This window comes from Myxocyprinus asiaticus, chromosome 11, assembly GCF_019703515.2.
Source record: "Myxocyprinus asiaticus isolate MX2 ecotype Aquarium Trade chromosome 11, UBuf_Myxa_2, whole genome shotgun sequence".
Lineage (NCBI taxonomy): Eukaryota > Metazoa > Chordata > Actinopteri > Cypriniformes > Catostomidae > Myxocyprinus > Myxocyprinus asiaticus.
Genome location: NC_059354.1, coordinates 23,125,526 through 23,140,602, shown reverse-complemented (window position 1 = coordinate 23,140,602; position 15,077 = coordinate 23,125,526). Strand labels below are relative to the sequence as shown.

The window sequence follows — 15,077 nt, the reverse complement described above, 5'->3', positions numbered from 1 at the left end:
ATTGCCACATGGCCTTGTGCAATTACTAAACACATTTGAAAGGTCACAGTTTCCTTCGCTCTCCTTCTGTGCAAAACATTAAATTCAGTCTGGAACAAATAATAAAATGAGCATTAACAAATAAAATTCTTGCAATCATTTGTTGTTTTGGCCTAATTTCAATCAGTGTACCACCAATAAGCAAATCAAATGTAATTATCAAAAATCAATCATAAATATTATAAACATACCTAGATGTCCAAATAAAAAAATAAATAAAAAAAAAAATGTATATATATATATATATATATACACACACACACACATACACACACACACACACACACACACACACACACACATAAGCACTTGATATCGTGCGGTTCTTTGCCTCCACATTGTGCATTAAAATAGTTTAACGCACACCTAGCCGTGGATTATCCCTTATACATTTTTAAATCATTGTCTATTTGTGAATAGACTCAAATAAGGGATAGTCTCTGGCTAGGTGTGCATTAAACAATTTTAATGCACGACACTGAGACAAAGAACCACCCAACATGAAGTGCTTATATGCCAGCGTTGAAAAGTTACAGTATAGATGTCCTTGATATTTGCAGAGCAAATTTCAATTGGAATAATAAAAATAACGGTTAACTTTATCTATGGGTCATTAGATCTAGAGTTCTGCCCATTTTAAATCAGACAAGAGAGAAAGTTGTGTAATAAGATGACATTTATTTGAATGAATTAAAAAAAAGCTGCATGAATAATTGAAAACAAAATGGACATACGTTTTTGGAGACCACACGTGCTGTAAAAACTGTGAATTTGAATGCACAATCCAGATCTATTAATAGCCACAGAATGTAGAATGATTGGCACTCCTAAAATATGTAATATTTAATTCCTATTCTTTGTCATTTTCACATTAATGAGGAAAAAACAGCATTACGGATGTGACACCTCTCTGTTATAGATTTGAGTTGTAAAAGTGACACTGTTCATGAAGAGGGAAAACCATCCAAAACACTTTAAAACCTGCAGACTTTGACCTCTGAGACATCGGCATGGTATCCGTTAAGGCTGCGATTTAAGACTGAAATTGCCATATGGCTTTGCGCAATTACTAACGCCTTTGAAAGGTCACAGTTTCACAGATTAGTCATTTGTTTCGCTTCTCCGCTGAGAGCCGCTATTTCTGTAATTCATACCTACAGTACATCTACATTTACAACATTACTGTAGCGAGGACGCCAGGGCAGTTGTGTTAAGATCCATGTGCAGTTTAATAAACGTATGAACAGTACAACAAAGTAGCAAATAAAAGGATAAATGACAAAACAGGCAAGGGTCCAGTACACAGAAGACAGTCCAAGAAATGCAAACCAAGTAAATCCGAGAGACAGAGTGGTAATCCAATAAACAGGCAAAAGGTCCAAAAACTCACAAGCAGGCAGGGAAATACGATAAACAGACAGGAGTAAAAAAAACACAGGTATAACAGGAATGTGTAACGTTGGTGTCAGGAGTGGAAGAGAGGAGACGCAGGAGTAGATTCCTTTTAATCTTTTAATTATAAACGTTGGAGTAGGACAATCGCAGGAGTAGGACAATCGCTGGAGTGGATACAGAAGACAGGTTCAACAATAATAAACGCTGGAGTGGAACAAACGCTGGAGTGGAACAAACGCTGGAACAAACACTAAATCTTTAACAATCAAACTAAGCACAACATAACACCTCATATCGAAACACTTCAAGGACTGACAATGACTTAACAAAACTAGAGGGTATTTATACACTGAAAAATGAGGGAATAGAAGGCAGGTGCAGATGATGATGAACTGATAGGAGTGATTAGGGCAGTGAATCTGATTCACTACTGCCCTGACATGACCTTGTACCTGAGTCGCTGCTGCTCCTGTAGGGTTGAAAACAGCTGCTTCATGGTCTGTGAGCGCTCCAACTTCATGGGTCACCAAATGCTGGTGAGAAGAGGAGAGTATCCTGATAACCAGCAGATCATGGGTATGAGTGACTGCATCAGATCTTGCAGAATGATCCCTATGGTAATTGTAAATTATTTTTATTTTTTTTCATTTTTTTTTTTTTTCATGTAAATTGATGGAACATATCGAACCAGTATAATAAGACTATGTCTTAATACTTTTTTTTTTACCTTACAGCATAAAGGGACATTTAGAATGAGAAACTTTGAAAATAATAATTTTGTTAGACAAAATTACGGGCTGATGGATGACTGTGAATCTATCCAGGAACGTTTTCACATATCCGACTGCCAGTCCTGCAGTGTCACACGTGGCCACTGTCTTATGTATGAACTGCCGAATTTTGAAGGCCAAATTATAGGCCAGGGAAGTTCAGCAGCTTTAGGGAAATGGGTCTTGGCCCAATTTCAGTTGGTTCTATCAGACGCATCATGGAGACCTTTTAAAGGAATTTACACTTGCTTCATTGTTGAAATAAATAATTATCATTTGATTTCCATGTAGTTCTCAACAAAGCATTTTGTGAGAAATTAAAACTTGAATAAACATTTACATATTTCTCGATTACTTAATCTGTGTTGATATTTAATCACAAAAAAAAAAAAAAAAAAAAAAATTGTTTGTTACACCACCAAATGATTATTTACAGCATCTAATTAATAGCAGTTATGTCTAATTTGAATATTCATTTAACGCTTGATGCCATGGCTCGACATTATTGCTTTTTTCATTGCCAAGACTGTGGAACACAAACACTGATCAGAGTGAATTTCAGGCAAAGAACATTATCTGAGTACATACTGTAGTTCTCTGCCGGATGTTAGAGGGTGCTTTTGGCATCTATATGGTGACAGCTCTTGCACAAGTGCCAGTATTTGATGCCTTGGGAGTGAGAACCCATTGGGAATTAAAGAATTAGTTCACCCAAAAATTCTCTCATCATTTACACACCCTCATGCCATCCCAGATGTATGACTTTCTTTCCTCAGCAGAACACAAATTAAGATTTTTAAAATAAAATCTCAGGTCTAAAGGTCCATACAATGCAAGTGGATGGTGATCAGCACTTTAAATCTCTAAAAAGCACAGACAGTCACAGTAAAAGTAATCCATACGACTTCAGTGGTTAAAATAATTTCTTCTTAAGTGATACGATTGCTTTTGGTGAGAGATCAATATTTAAGTCCTTTTCACTAGAATTGTTTACATCCGGTCGCTCTTCAATGCGCGTCCATGAGGGTGAACAGTTCGTGCTGCCTCTCGCATGATGTAAGCGCATTGGCATGTTCACGCGAGAACTGACACTATACAACCGGAAGTGCACCTCCATTTGTTTACAAGAGAACGCTGTTCACAAGCTTCATTGGTTTTGCTTTTATTTGAACATGCCAGTGCACTTACGTTACGTGAGAGGTTGCGTGTACTCGGTCCTCTCATGAACGTGCATTGGAGAGCGACCAGAAGTAAACAATTCTAGTGAAAAGAACTTGAATATTGATCTTTTTCGCACCAAAAGCAATTGTTTTGCTTTAGAAGACATCAATTTAACCGCTGCAGTCGTATGGGTGACATTTATGCTGACTATCTGTTCTTTTTGGAGCTTCAAAAGTCAGATCACCATCCACTTGCATTTTAAGAACCTACTAAGATATTTTTCTGTTTTTCTTCAAATGTGTTCTGCTGAAGAAAGAAAGTCATACACACCTGGGATATTATGAAGGTGAATTAATGATGAGAGAATTTTCATTTTTGGGTAAACTATCCCTTTAAAAGACACTTAATCTTTAATTTAAATATTACAGTTCAATCGATATTCTTTAGTTCAGGGGTCTGCAATCTATGGCAGGAGGAGGAACGTTTGCACTCAATAATCATGCACTACACGGATGGGTTTAACCGTTGAGCACCTTCTCTGTGTTTACATCAGCATCTCCCACTGAACGTGTTTACATGTTCGCCTTCCAGAGAACGTTGACGGGGGAGAATATGGTGGAGGATGCCGTGACTGGGCCCCCGTGGGCTCACCCCTACCCACTGCCGCGGGCCCTGGGGCTTATGCCCCGGTAAGCCTGTGTGTTAATACGGCCCTGGATTTAATAAGGAAAACATCACTATAAATCCTTGAGATTTCGAATACAGGTACACCCTCCTTAAACGATGGTCACACTCAAAATTTAAAAGAGAAAACATAAATCTGAATCTATTAAAAATATAAATTAACCTGGAAATAAAGTTTTAGGATTTTGCAGGTGAGATACACCGAAAAGGGCTAAATAGTTGATCGGCTTGTAATGTGCGAATGGCTTGCATGCACAGCGTGAGTCTCGTCACACTTTAATAGTGTTTAGTCTCCCATTCAGCTAATGAAAACTTGCTGTGTGATCATGAGGAAGGATTACATCAAGATGTAGATTGGAATGCAGGTGCGAAAAACTTTATATAAGTAAAATAGCCAGTGAAACTGGCATAGCCATTGACCAGGAAAATAAAAAATGGCACTCCATGTCAAAAAGGTTGCCGACCCCTACTTTAGTTTAAACATTTGCCACCAAAAATCTACTCAGTTTACTCAGTTAATACATGACTTCCATTACACATATCTAACTACTGTTGGTATTATAGTCATGCTATATAGGCAGAGGGGAACTGGCTCCCCCAGCTGAGCCTGGTTTCTCCCAAGATTTTTTTCTTTCTTCCCTCCATTAACTAAGATCTTATGGAGTTTTGGGTTCCTTGCAGCAGTCAGCTTTGGCTTGCTTACTGGGGGCTTAAAGACAAATTATTTTTAAGGTGTGTTTTTAATAACATTTTTTAATGAAACTGCTCAACATGGACCTCAAGTCATTTAAGGCATTACAGACATTACTGCATATTTTATGTAAAGCTGTTTTGAAACGATGTGTGTTGTGAAAAGCGATATACAAATAAAAATGACTTGACAATGCTAGACATATTGCTCGTCAAGTTAAGAGCTGTATTGCAGCTTTATAAGTTTGGTGTTAAAAAAAAAATAAATAAAATAACTGAAAAGATGATCATGGATGTTAGCAAGTGCGTAGCAATCATTTCAAAAGTGAGGGGAACAGAACGATTAGCGCAAGAAGAACATACACTGGTGGCCAAAAGTTTGGAATAATGTACGGATTTTGCTCTTATGGAATGAAATTGGTACTTTAATTCACCAAAGTGGCATTCAGCTGATCACAATGTATAGTCAGGACATTTAATAACGTGAAAAATTACTATTACAATTTGAAAAAAAATTTCAGAACTTCTTAAACTACTTCAAACATTTCTCATCAAAAAATCCTACATTAATGACAGCTTTGCAGATCCTTGGCATTCTAGCTATCAGTTTGTCCATATATTCAGGTGACATTTCACCCCAAGCTTCCTGTAGCACTTGCCATAGATGTGACTGTTTTGTTGGGCACTTCTCATGCACCTCACAGCCTAGCAGATCCCACAAAAGCTCAGTGGGGTTAAGATCCATAACACTCTTTTCCAATTATCTGTTGTCCAATGTCTGTTTCTTTGCCCACTCTAACTTTTTCTTTTTGTTTTTCTGTTTCAAAAGTGGCTTTTTCTTTGCAATTCTTCCCATAAGGCCTGCATCCCTGAGTCTTCTCTTTACTGTTGTACATGAAACTGGTGTTGAGCAGGTAGAATTCAAAGAAACTGTCAGCTGAGGACATGTGAGGTGTGTATTTCTCAAACTAGAGACTCTGATGTACTTATCCTCTTGTTTAGTTGTACATCTGGCCTTCCACATCTCTATCTGTCCTTGTTAGATCCATTGTCCTTTGTGTACACCGTTGTATGAAATTTTCAGTTTTTTGGCAATTTCAAACAGCTTTCTCTAGAAGCTCATCAGTCAATCATTGTTTTGAGGAATGAAGGTTATAAATCATTCCTCAAAACAATGATTGACTGACAAGTTTCTAGAGAAAGCTGTTTCTTTTTTGCCATTTTTGACCTAATATTGACCTTAAGACATGCCAGTCTATTGCATACTGTGGCAACTCAAAAACAAAACACAAAGACAATGTTGTCAAGTCAACCTTTATTTTTGGAGCACATTTAAAAACAACAGAAGTGACCCAAAGTGCTTTTGTAACGTTGGTTCAAAGAGTGGAAGAGAGGAGACACAGGAGGAACTTTTCAATCTTTTAACTGAGGATGCTGGAGTGGAACAAATATCATACAAAGGATCAGTCAAGGAAACACGCTGAAGTGGAACAAATATCATACATGGAATCAGTCAAAGAAACACGCTGGAGTGGAACAAATGCTAGAGTGGAACAAATGCTTGAGTGGAACAAATGCTGGAGTGGAACACAAATGCTGGAGTGGAACACAAATGCTGGAGAGGAACACAAATGCTGGAGAGGAACACAAATATCATGCTAAACTTCACAACGTAACAATACAAGAACTGACAAAGGAATGGACAAAACAGGAGGGTACTTATACATGAAGGTGCTGATGAGGGAATGAAGAACAGGTGAGGAGGATTGGAAACAGATGGCAGTGATGAGGCAGTGCATTATGGGAAATGTAGTTGGAGAAACTGAAGACATAGGACAAAAAAAAACATTTAAAAAAAAGAGTCAATGGAACAGAATGGAGAATAACTGTGACAGCTTTACGGATCAAACAAATAAATAAATAAAGACATGATATAAAATAAAGTGATATAAAAACTGATTGATTTAAAGTTAAATATAAATCATAACAAAATAAATAAAAACCTTTCAATACAGCATCATGTATTTATCCATTTCAATCTATTCAATGATCTATTCAAAAGCTACAGAAAAAAAAATATGTTTTTTAAAGATTTAAAAATAGCTAGGGATGAAGCTGACCTCACATGGAAAGGGAGACAATTCCATAGATTAGGACCCATCACAGAAAAGGCACAGTCACCCTTGGTCACTGATATATTGGGGTGTGAGACCAGATAGTGCCTTGCAGACATAAATCAGAATTTTAAAATCGACCCTGAATTTCACAGGAAGCCAGTGTAGAGGTGCTAAAACCGGGGAAATGTGATCTTTCTTGACCCTGTTAAAAGCCTAGCTGCCGCGTTTTGAACTAGCTGCAGGCGGAAAAGCGCAGTTTGGGGGAGACCGATGTACAATGAGTTACAATAACACTATGTAACACAATTATTGTTCCTGGGTAGTAAGTGTAATTTCCTAATTCCTAATGCCTCAAAAGTATAGAAAATGGCTGTCATTCCCCACAAACTTTGCTTTTGTGACCAGGATAATGATATTTTGAAATTTTGAGTTTGTGTCTTTTCGTTCACATAAAGTCAGAAAAAAACAACATATGAATCCAAATGAACATGTATTTATACTAAAGTAATACAAAAATGACTACAAAAGATTTAGAAGTGAGTAGTTTTTCGAGATTTACAATTATACGTTTTTATACGTATTTCACGAATCAGCCCCCAAATGTAGTCTCCCATAATGTTCTCGTTATACTTGGTAGCGGCGTTCAAAGTCCAGTATATCCTGATGGAAGCGCTTGCCTTACTCCGACGAGTACGCTCCCACGTTCTCCTTGAATTTAACAAGATGAGCATCAAGGATATGGTTTTTGAGGGACATCCTACAGCCCATTGTGCTGTAGTTCTTCACCAGAGTCTCAACCAGCTCCACATAATTTTCGGCCTTGTGATTGCCCAGCAAGCCCCGAACCACTGCTACAAAGCTGTTCCAAGCTGCTTTCTCCTTACTAGTGAGCTTCTTGTGGAATTCATTGCACTCCAGGATCTTCTTTATCTGTGGTCCGACGAAGACACCGGCTTTGACCTTTGCCTCAGACAGCTTAGAGAAGAAGTCTTGAAGGTACTTGAAGGCTGCCGACTCCTTACCTAGAGCTCTGACAGATTGTTTCATAAGGCCCAATTTGATGTGCAGTGGTGGCATCAGCACCTTCCTGGGGTCCAACAGTGGCTCCCACTTGATGTTGTTCCTCCCCACAGAGAACTTGGTCCGCTGTGGCCAGTCCTGCCTGTGGTAGTGCGCCTTGGTGTCCCTGCTGTCCCAAAGACAAAGATAGCAGGGAAACTTGGTAAAACCGCCTTGGAGACCCATCAGGAATGCCACCATTTTGAAGTCTCCTATGACCTCCCAGCCATACTCATCATACTTCAACGCATCCAGCAAGGTCTTGATGCTGTTGTAATCCTCTCTGAGGTGCACTGAGTGAGCCATGGGAAGAGACAAGTACTTGTTACCATTATGGAGCAGCAGGGCTTTGAGGCTTCTGGATGAGCTGTCAATGAAGAGGTGCCACTCATTCTGGTTGCAGGCGAATCCAATTGCCTCGAACAGATTGGTCACATTGTGGCAGAAGCAGAGCCCATCTTGACGGGTGAAGAAGCTGGAAAAAGGTTGGTGACGCTTCCTCTGATCTGCGACTTGCACACTTTCATCCAACAAGTTCCACTGCTTGAGCCTAGATGTCAAAAGCTCGGCATTGGACTTGGTGAGACCAAGATCTCTAATCAAATCATTGAGGTCTTTTTGGTTGGGGTAGTATGGGTTTCTCTCCTCAGTTCCACCTCTGAAATTGTCATCTGGATCTACAACGTCTTCCTCGCTCTCTGACTTGCTGCTCTCTTCTAATGACGGCTGCTCTCTCTCCGGAGGAGTGGGTATGGGGAGCTCATAGCAGTGTGGCACTGGGGCGATGGATGAAGGAAGGTCCGGATATGTGATAGCAGGTGCATTCTTACCAGTCAGATGTTTGGAAGTGTCCACCATGCAGAAGTAGCAGTTGCTTGAGTGGTCAGTGGGTTCCCGCCAAATTCTTGGGATAGCGAACTTCATGGCTCTCTTTTCCCCTCTGTACCATCCTACGAATATACATTTATTTCACCCATGACTAATGTGTTAGAGATTCTCGCAACATTTTTCATATATGATATATTTTTTACATTGAAAATGGTAAAACATTTTAAAATTAAAAACTTACAATTTAAAAAAATTAACAAATTTTATAACAAAATTCTGAGCAACAGTTGTCCATCTTACCTTCCAGAGTTTTTTTGCAGTGCTCGCAGGTGAAATGTGGTGCCCAGGGTTTGTCTTGATCCCCGACAGGCATGCCGAAATATGCCTTGTAGGCCTCACACATCTTAGCAGATGCTTCCACAGAGTACTTTTTCACTCGTCTTGATAAATTGGTGGCAGACATAGCAAAATGCATCTGCTGGATGCTTGCAGCCTCTTGATGCCATCTCAGAAAAATGCAGATATGTATCCACTTAGGCAGCTGGAACGAAACTGAACTGGTGGGCTTAAGGCCATTGTATTCATACTACTATTATTTTACTGGAAGTTCTAGAAAGTTCTAGAAGTTACTCCAAGTTTACTCAGCACTGAATCTATCTGGAATGTTCTGGAAAATAGGTAAATTTCAAAATATCACTGTCCTGGTCACAAAAGCAATGTTTGTGGGAATAATAGCCATTTTCTATACTTTTGAGGCATAAGCAATTAGGAAATAAAACGTACTACCCAGGGGCCAAAAAAATAAATAAAAATCTAACCTTGATGTTATAAGTGAGTGGATTACAATTTCCAAGTCTTTAAGGGAAAGAAAATGTTTTATTTTAGCGATAGATCTCAGGTGGAAAAAGCTACCATTGACAACAGCACCGATCTGCTTATTGAAAAATAACGAGGATTGTTAAAATGTTAAGCTTCATTTAACGAACCAAATAGCTTTCAACTGTGTTTGATATAATGGCAAGTGATTTTCTAGTACCAAATTAGCAATTTAGCATGATTACTCAAGGATAAGGTGTTGGAGTGATGGCTGCTGGGAATGTCTAGATTTGATCAAAAATTACTTTTTTCAAATAGTAATGTCCTGACTATACTTTGTGATCAGTTGAATGCCACTTTGGTGAATTAAAGTACCAATTTCCTTCCGAAACAGCAAAATCTGTACATTATTCCAAACTTTTATATATCTTTAAGGCTCTCAATCGATTATAATTTTTATTGAATTAATTACAAGATTGACCAGTGAATTTTAACTTTTGCATTTATACATTTGCTTTATGAAAGACACAGCGCAAACACATTTGCCTTGTGAAAAAGTGTGGGGGACAAACTTTGGTTTTATTGAAAGTGAGGGGGACATGTCCCTCACATCCCCCGCATATTCTACTCCCATGGATATTAGTACTTATCTTTGCTAAATATAACTTTATATTTTAGGATTATGCGATTATGTTGTCTTAAAAAGATAAAATATCTGACAATTATCCTGACAAATATTCTCTCTTTGTACAGTGTAAAAAGGAAACTGAATGGTACATTCACATTTGTACCACTCATGCTGACAAATATCCCTATTGATCTCACTTTGCATGGGGGGTCTCCATGTAGTTTTGCTGGGTCAGGAGCTTACACACAATGCAGGGCACATATTCTTTGGTATAAAAGTGAGCGCTTCAAACAGTGTCAGTGTACCTGTGGCAACAATTCAGTTCTGAGGACCACTTGCACGATTGTGACCATGGGCAAAGTAAGTTACAGTATAGTTACATCGACTCATCCTAAATGTGTAGATAATATAAGATAGATTATGTAGCAAACAAGTACCTGGTAACTACATGTCAAGTGACATGAGGCACAAATGGAACTAATTTCCTTTATTCCTTCCTTTAATAAAATTCAGGTCATCTTCTACGAGGACAGGAACTTCCAGGGGCGCTCTTATGAGTGCATGAGCGACTGTGCTGACATGTCCTCCTATCTGAGCCGCTGTCACTCTTGCAGAGTGGAGAGTGGATGCTTCATGATGTATGACCGCCCCAACTACATGGGAAACCAGTATTTCTTTAGGAGGGGTGACTATGCTGATTACATGTCTATGTTTGGAATGAGTGACTGCATCAGGTCCTGCCGTATGATCCCCATGGTGAGTTCCATTAACATTTTATGTGTTTGATGTGTATTTTATGTATGTGCAAACATTATCAGAACATTAACAGTTTAGAGCTAATATAAAATTGGAAATCATTTATATGTCATGAACAGGGTTGGAGAGTAACGGAATACTGTGCATGTAACGGGATTACGTATTTAAAATACAAAATATAAGTAAATGTATTCCACTACAGTTACAATTTAAATCATTGGTAATTATAATACAGTTACATTCAAAAAGTATTTTGATTACTGAAGAGATTACTTTGCATTTTATTGTCATTTGTTTCATTTAATATTTAGTCCTTTCAGATGGAAAAATGTATACATATAAATGATGCGATCCAAAGTGCATTTGAACAGCGGTGAAACACTTTCTTATGAAGTGTTACATTCATACGAGCAGACAGAGAAGTAAGTTTGAAGTAAGTTTGGTGCACAAGAAATTGTCAGCTTTACGCTAAGCTAAAATGCTATTTCTAGCCATTTTACATGCACGTTACCAGGCAAGATCATATTTTTTTATCAAGAAAATTCATGTTGGATCATAATTTCTTTTTTTCTAGTAAGACCTTTGATATTAGGGCAAAAATCGTATTCTTGATAATAATTTTTGTATTGTTTTCCTGTAAAAATATCTAAAAATCCTTAAAACAAGATCAATTTGATTTATCTTGTTTTAGAAACAACACTGCATAAGATATTTAGGTTTTTCAGAGAATATATTTTTAACGTGTATTTTGTCTTACTGAGTCTTTATAGTCAAAACAAGTGAAAAAATCTACCAGTGCTGAAAAAGTAATCCAAAGTATTTAGAATACGTTACTGACCTTGAGTAATCTAACGGAATACATTACAAATTAAATTTTACAGCATGTATTCTGTAATCTGTAGTGGAATACATTTCAGAAGTAACCCTCCCAACCCTGGTCATGAAATGTTCCTTACCTTTCATTTTCATCCCTAACAGTGTAACCTATAGAGGATCTTATAGAATGAGGATTTATATGACAGAGAGAGACATAAAGAGGGAGAGATAGATTTATGCTTACATTTGATCTGGTTCTGCCTGATAAATAAAACATTTAATTAAACATAATTTATTCTCCAATACAGCACAAGGGATCCTACAGAATGAGGATCTACGAGAGGGAGAACTTCATGGGCCAGATGTACGAACTGATGGATGACTGTGACAACATCATGGACCGCTACCACATGTCTCACTGCCAGTCTTGCAACGTGATGGACGGTCACTGGCTCATGTATGAGCAGCCCAGCTACAGAGGCAGGATGCACTACTTCAGGCCTGGAGAGTACAGAAGCTTCAGCAATATGGGAATGAGATTCATGAGTATGAGGCGCATTATGGATTCCTGTTATTAGTGTACTAACTTTTCAATAAAATCTGTCTTAATTAATTTTTGACTCTGTGCATATAAACCATTTACTCAGCAAATATTGAAACGAGTCATCTTTCTAGAACACACCAAAATGTAAATTAATAAAATCAATTTGAAAATGTTTATTTGAAAAGGTCATTAGGCTTGTGAGACAAGTGTGAATGCTCACATTCTTTCTATTTATACATTTTATAATTGTTGTTGTTGTTATTGTTGTTGTTGTTTTGGAAAGTCAGCTCTTCTATGCACAGTTAAGACCAGATATATATTTATTTATAACTTCAAATAATAAAATAATAAAAAAAAAGCATAACATTTAGTTGAGGGCTTAAACCTTTGAACCTATGAGCATTGTATGGATGATATGTAGATAACACTAATAAGTTTAAACAATTCGTGCATTTTTAAATTGTAAAATGGAGCTCAAAAATTAAGGACAGTATAGTTGAACTAAAATTATTAATCATTAAAAATTAATACCATTACTATTTAGACTTTGTTAAGGTCTGACACATATGTTATTGTGAAAATTTAGCTATATCTCCATTATTGCAGGACAGGGGACAGAAAATACTGATTACTGGTTGCTAATCTATAAACCCACATACATTATAGCCTATAGACTGAATTATAATGTAATTATTTAACAGAATCATGTATTGTCAAAAAATCTAATAAATAAATGTAACTTTATTATTATTATTATTATTTTTACAAAACACAGGTAAAATAAATTAAAATACTTCAACTCTTCAGCTCAAAAGAACAGTGCTATAAAAAGCCCCAGAGAGTGGTTCATGAGGACTTTTTTTTAGGTTACAAACTGGTAATTACAAGGGTATTATACTATAAATGTGGTTTATGAGGACATTTCTAGTGTTCCCATAATTCAAATCGCTTAAAAAAACATACTAAATGAAGTTATTTTGAAAATGTAAAAATGCAGAAAGGTTTTTGTGAAGGTTAGGTTATGGGGTAGGGTTAGGAGACAGAATCTATAGTTCATAGAGTACAAAAATCATTATGTCTATGGAGAGTCCTCATAATGATAGCTGCACCAACATGTGTGTTTGTGTGTGTATACATTATTGTAAATGTGCTTTCTTTAATAAAATATTAAAAAAAATTAAGAATCTATTGTCTCATAGAATTAACTCAAATTATTTTGTCTACATAAATATTTAGAACATGAAATCTTCATGGGCCATTTGAATCCCTACTGTATTAAATTTTTTGGTAACACTATATAATAACGGTTCATCATTACATTTACATTTACATTTATTCATTTGGTAGATGCTTTTATCCAAAGCGACTTACAAAAGAGGAATACATTATAAGCGAATCATCTTAAGGAGACAGTGGTATGAAAAGTGCTGTATTACAAAGTTTCACTAGCATCAGAATAGTAGTATTCAAGACAGATTAAATTTTTTTTTTTTTTTTTAGCGACTGGTTAAGTACTCAGGGAAAAGATGTGTTTTTAGCCGTTTTTTTAAGACATAAAGTGAGTCAGCTTCACGGATGGAGTTGGGAAGGTCATTCCACCAACGTGGTACGATGAAACCGAAAGTCTCGGAAAGTGTTTTGGTGCCTCTTTGTGTTGGTACAACAAGGCACCATTCCTTAGCCGACCGCAGGCTTCTGGTGGGAATGTAGCTCTGCAGAAATGATTTTAGATATGCTGGAGCAGACCCAGTGACTCTTCTGTATGCCAGTATCAGAGTCTTGAATTTGATACGTGCATCAACCGGCAGCCAGTGCTGCTGCATTCTAGATCATTTGCAGGGGTCTAATTGTGCATGCAGGGAGGCCTGCAATGAGAGCACTACAGTAGTCCAGTCTTGTTATGACAAGTGACTGAACAAGAAGTTGTGTGGCATATTCAGAGAGAAAGTGTCTTATCTTCCTGATATTGCAGTGTAAATCTACATGATCGTGCTGTCTTTGAGATATGGTCTGTGAAATTTAGTTGGTTATCGATGGTTACCCCTAGATTTTTGACCGTTTTCGATGGCATTACTGTAGTTGAACCTAACTGCACGGTGATGTTGTGTTCAACAGCAGGGTTGGCTGGAAAGACAAAGAGTTCAGTCTTGGTTGGGTTAAGTTGCAGGTGGTGTTCCTTCATCCAGGCCGAGATGTCTGCCAAACAGGCAGAGATTCGAGCAGTCACCGTGGTGTCGTTGGGCTGGAAAGACAAGTAGAGCTGTGTGTCATCGGCGTAGCAGTGTTAAGAGAAACCATGTGCCTGAATGATGGGTCCCAGTGATTTTGTGTATATAGAGAAGAGAAGTGGCCCAAGCACTGAGCACTGAGGTACCCCAGTATTAGCTGATGTGACTTGGACACCTCACCTCTCCAGGCTACCTTGAAGGACCTACCTGCGAGATAGGAATTAAACCAGTCAAGTACAGTTCATGTGATGCCCAGAGTAGAGAGGGTGGAGAGTAGGATCTGATGGTTGACTGTGTCAAAGGCTGCAGAAAGGTCCAGTAGAAACAGGACGGATGATCTGGATCCAGCTTTCGCCTGTCTCAGCGACTCAGTGACAGACAGCAGGGCAGTCTCGGTGGAGCGTCCACTTTTGAAGCCTGTCTGATTGTTCTCCAGCAGCTTGTTCTGTGAGAGATAGGCAGAGATCTGATTGAAAACTGCCCTTTCAAGTGTTTTCGCCATGAATGGGATGAGAGAGACTGGTCTGTAGTGCTCTACTTGTGTAG

General features: G+C 37.9%; 1 protein-coding gene across 1 annotated transcript; it reads left to right on the top strand.

Moving 5' to 3' along the window:
- Positions 1–10,466: 10,466 nt before the first annotated feature.
- Positions 10,467–12,372, top strand: LOC127448339 (gamma-crystallin M2-like). The gene is made up of 3 exons (XM_051710786.1): positions 10,467–10,547; positions 10,701–10,943; positions 12,068–12,372. The coding sequence occupies exons 1-3, from the start codon at positions 10,539–10,541 to the stop codon at positions 12,335–12,337; spliced, it is 522 nt and encodes a 173-aa protein (XP_051566746.1). The 5' UTR covers positions 10,467–10,538; the 3' UTR covers positions 12,338–12,372.
- Positions 12,373–15,077: the final 2,705 nt, after the last annotated feature.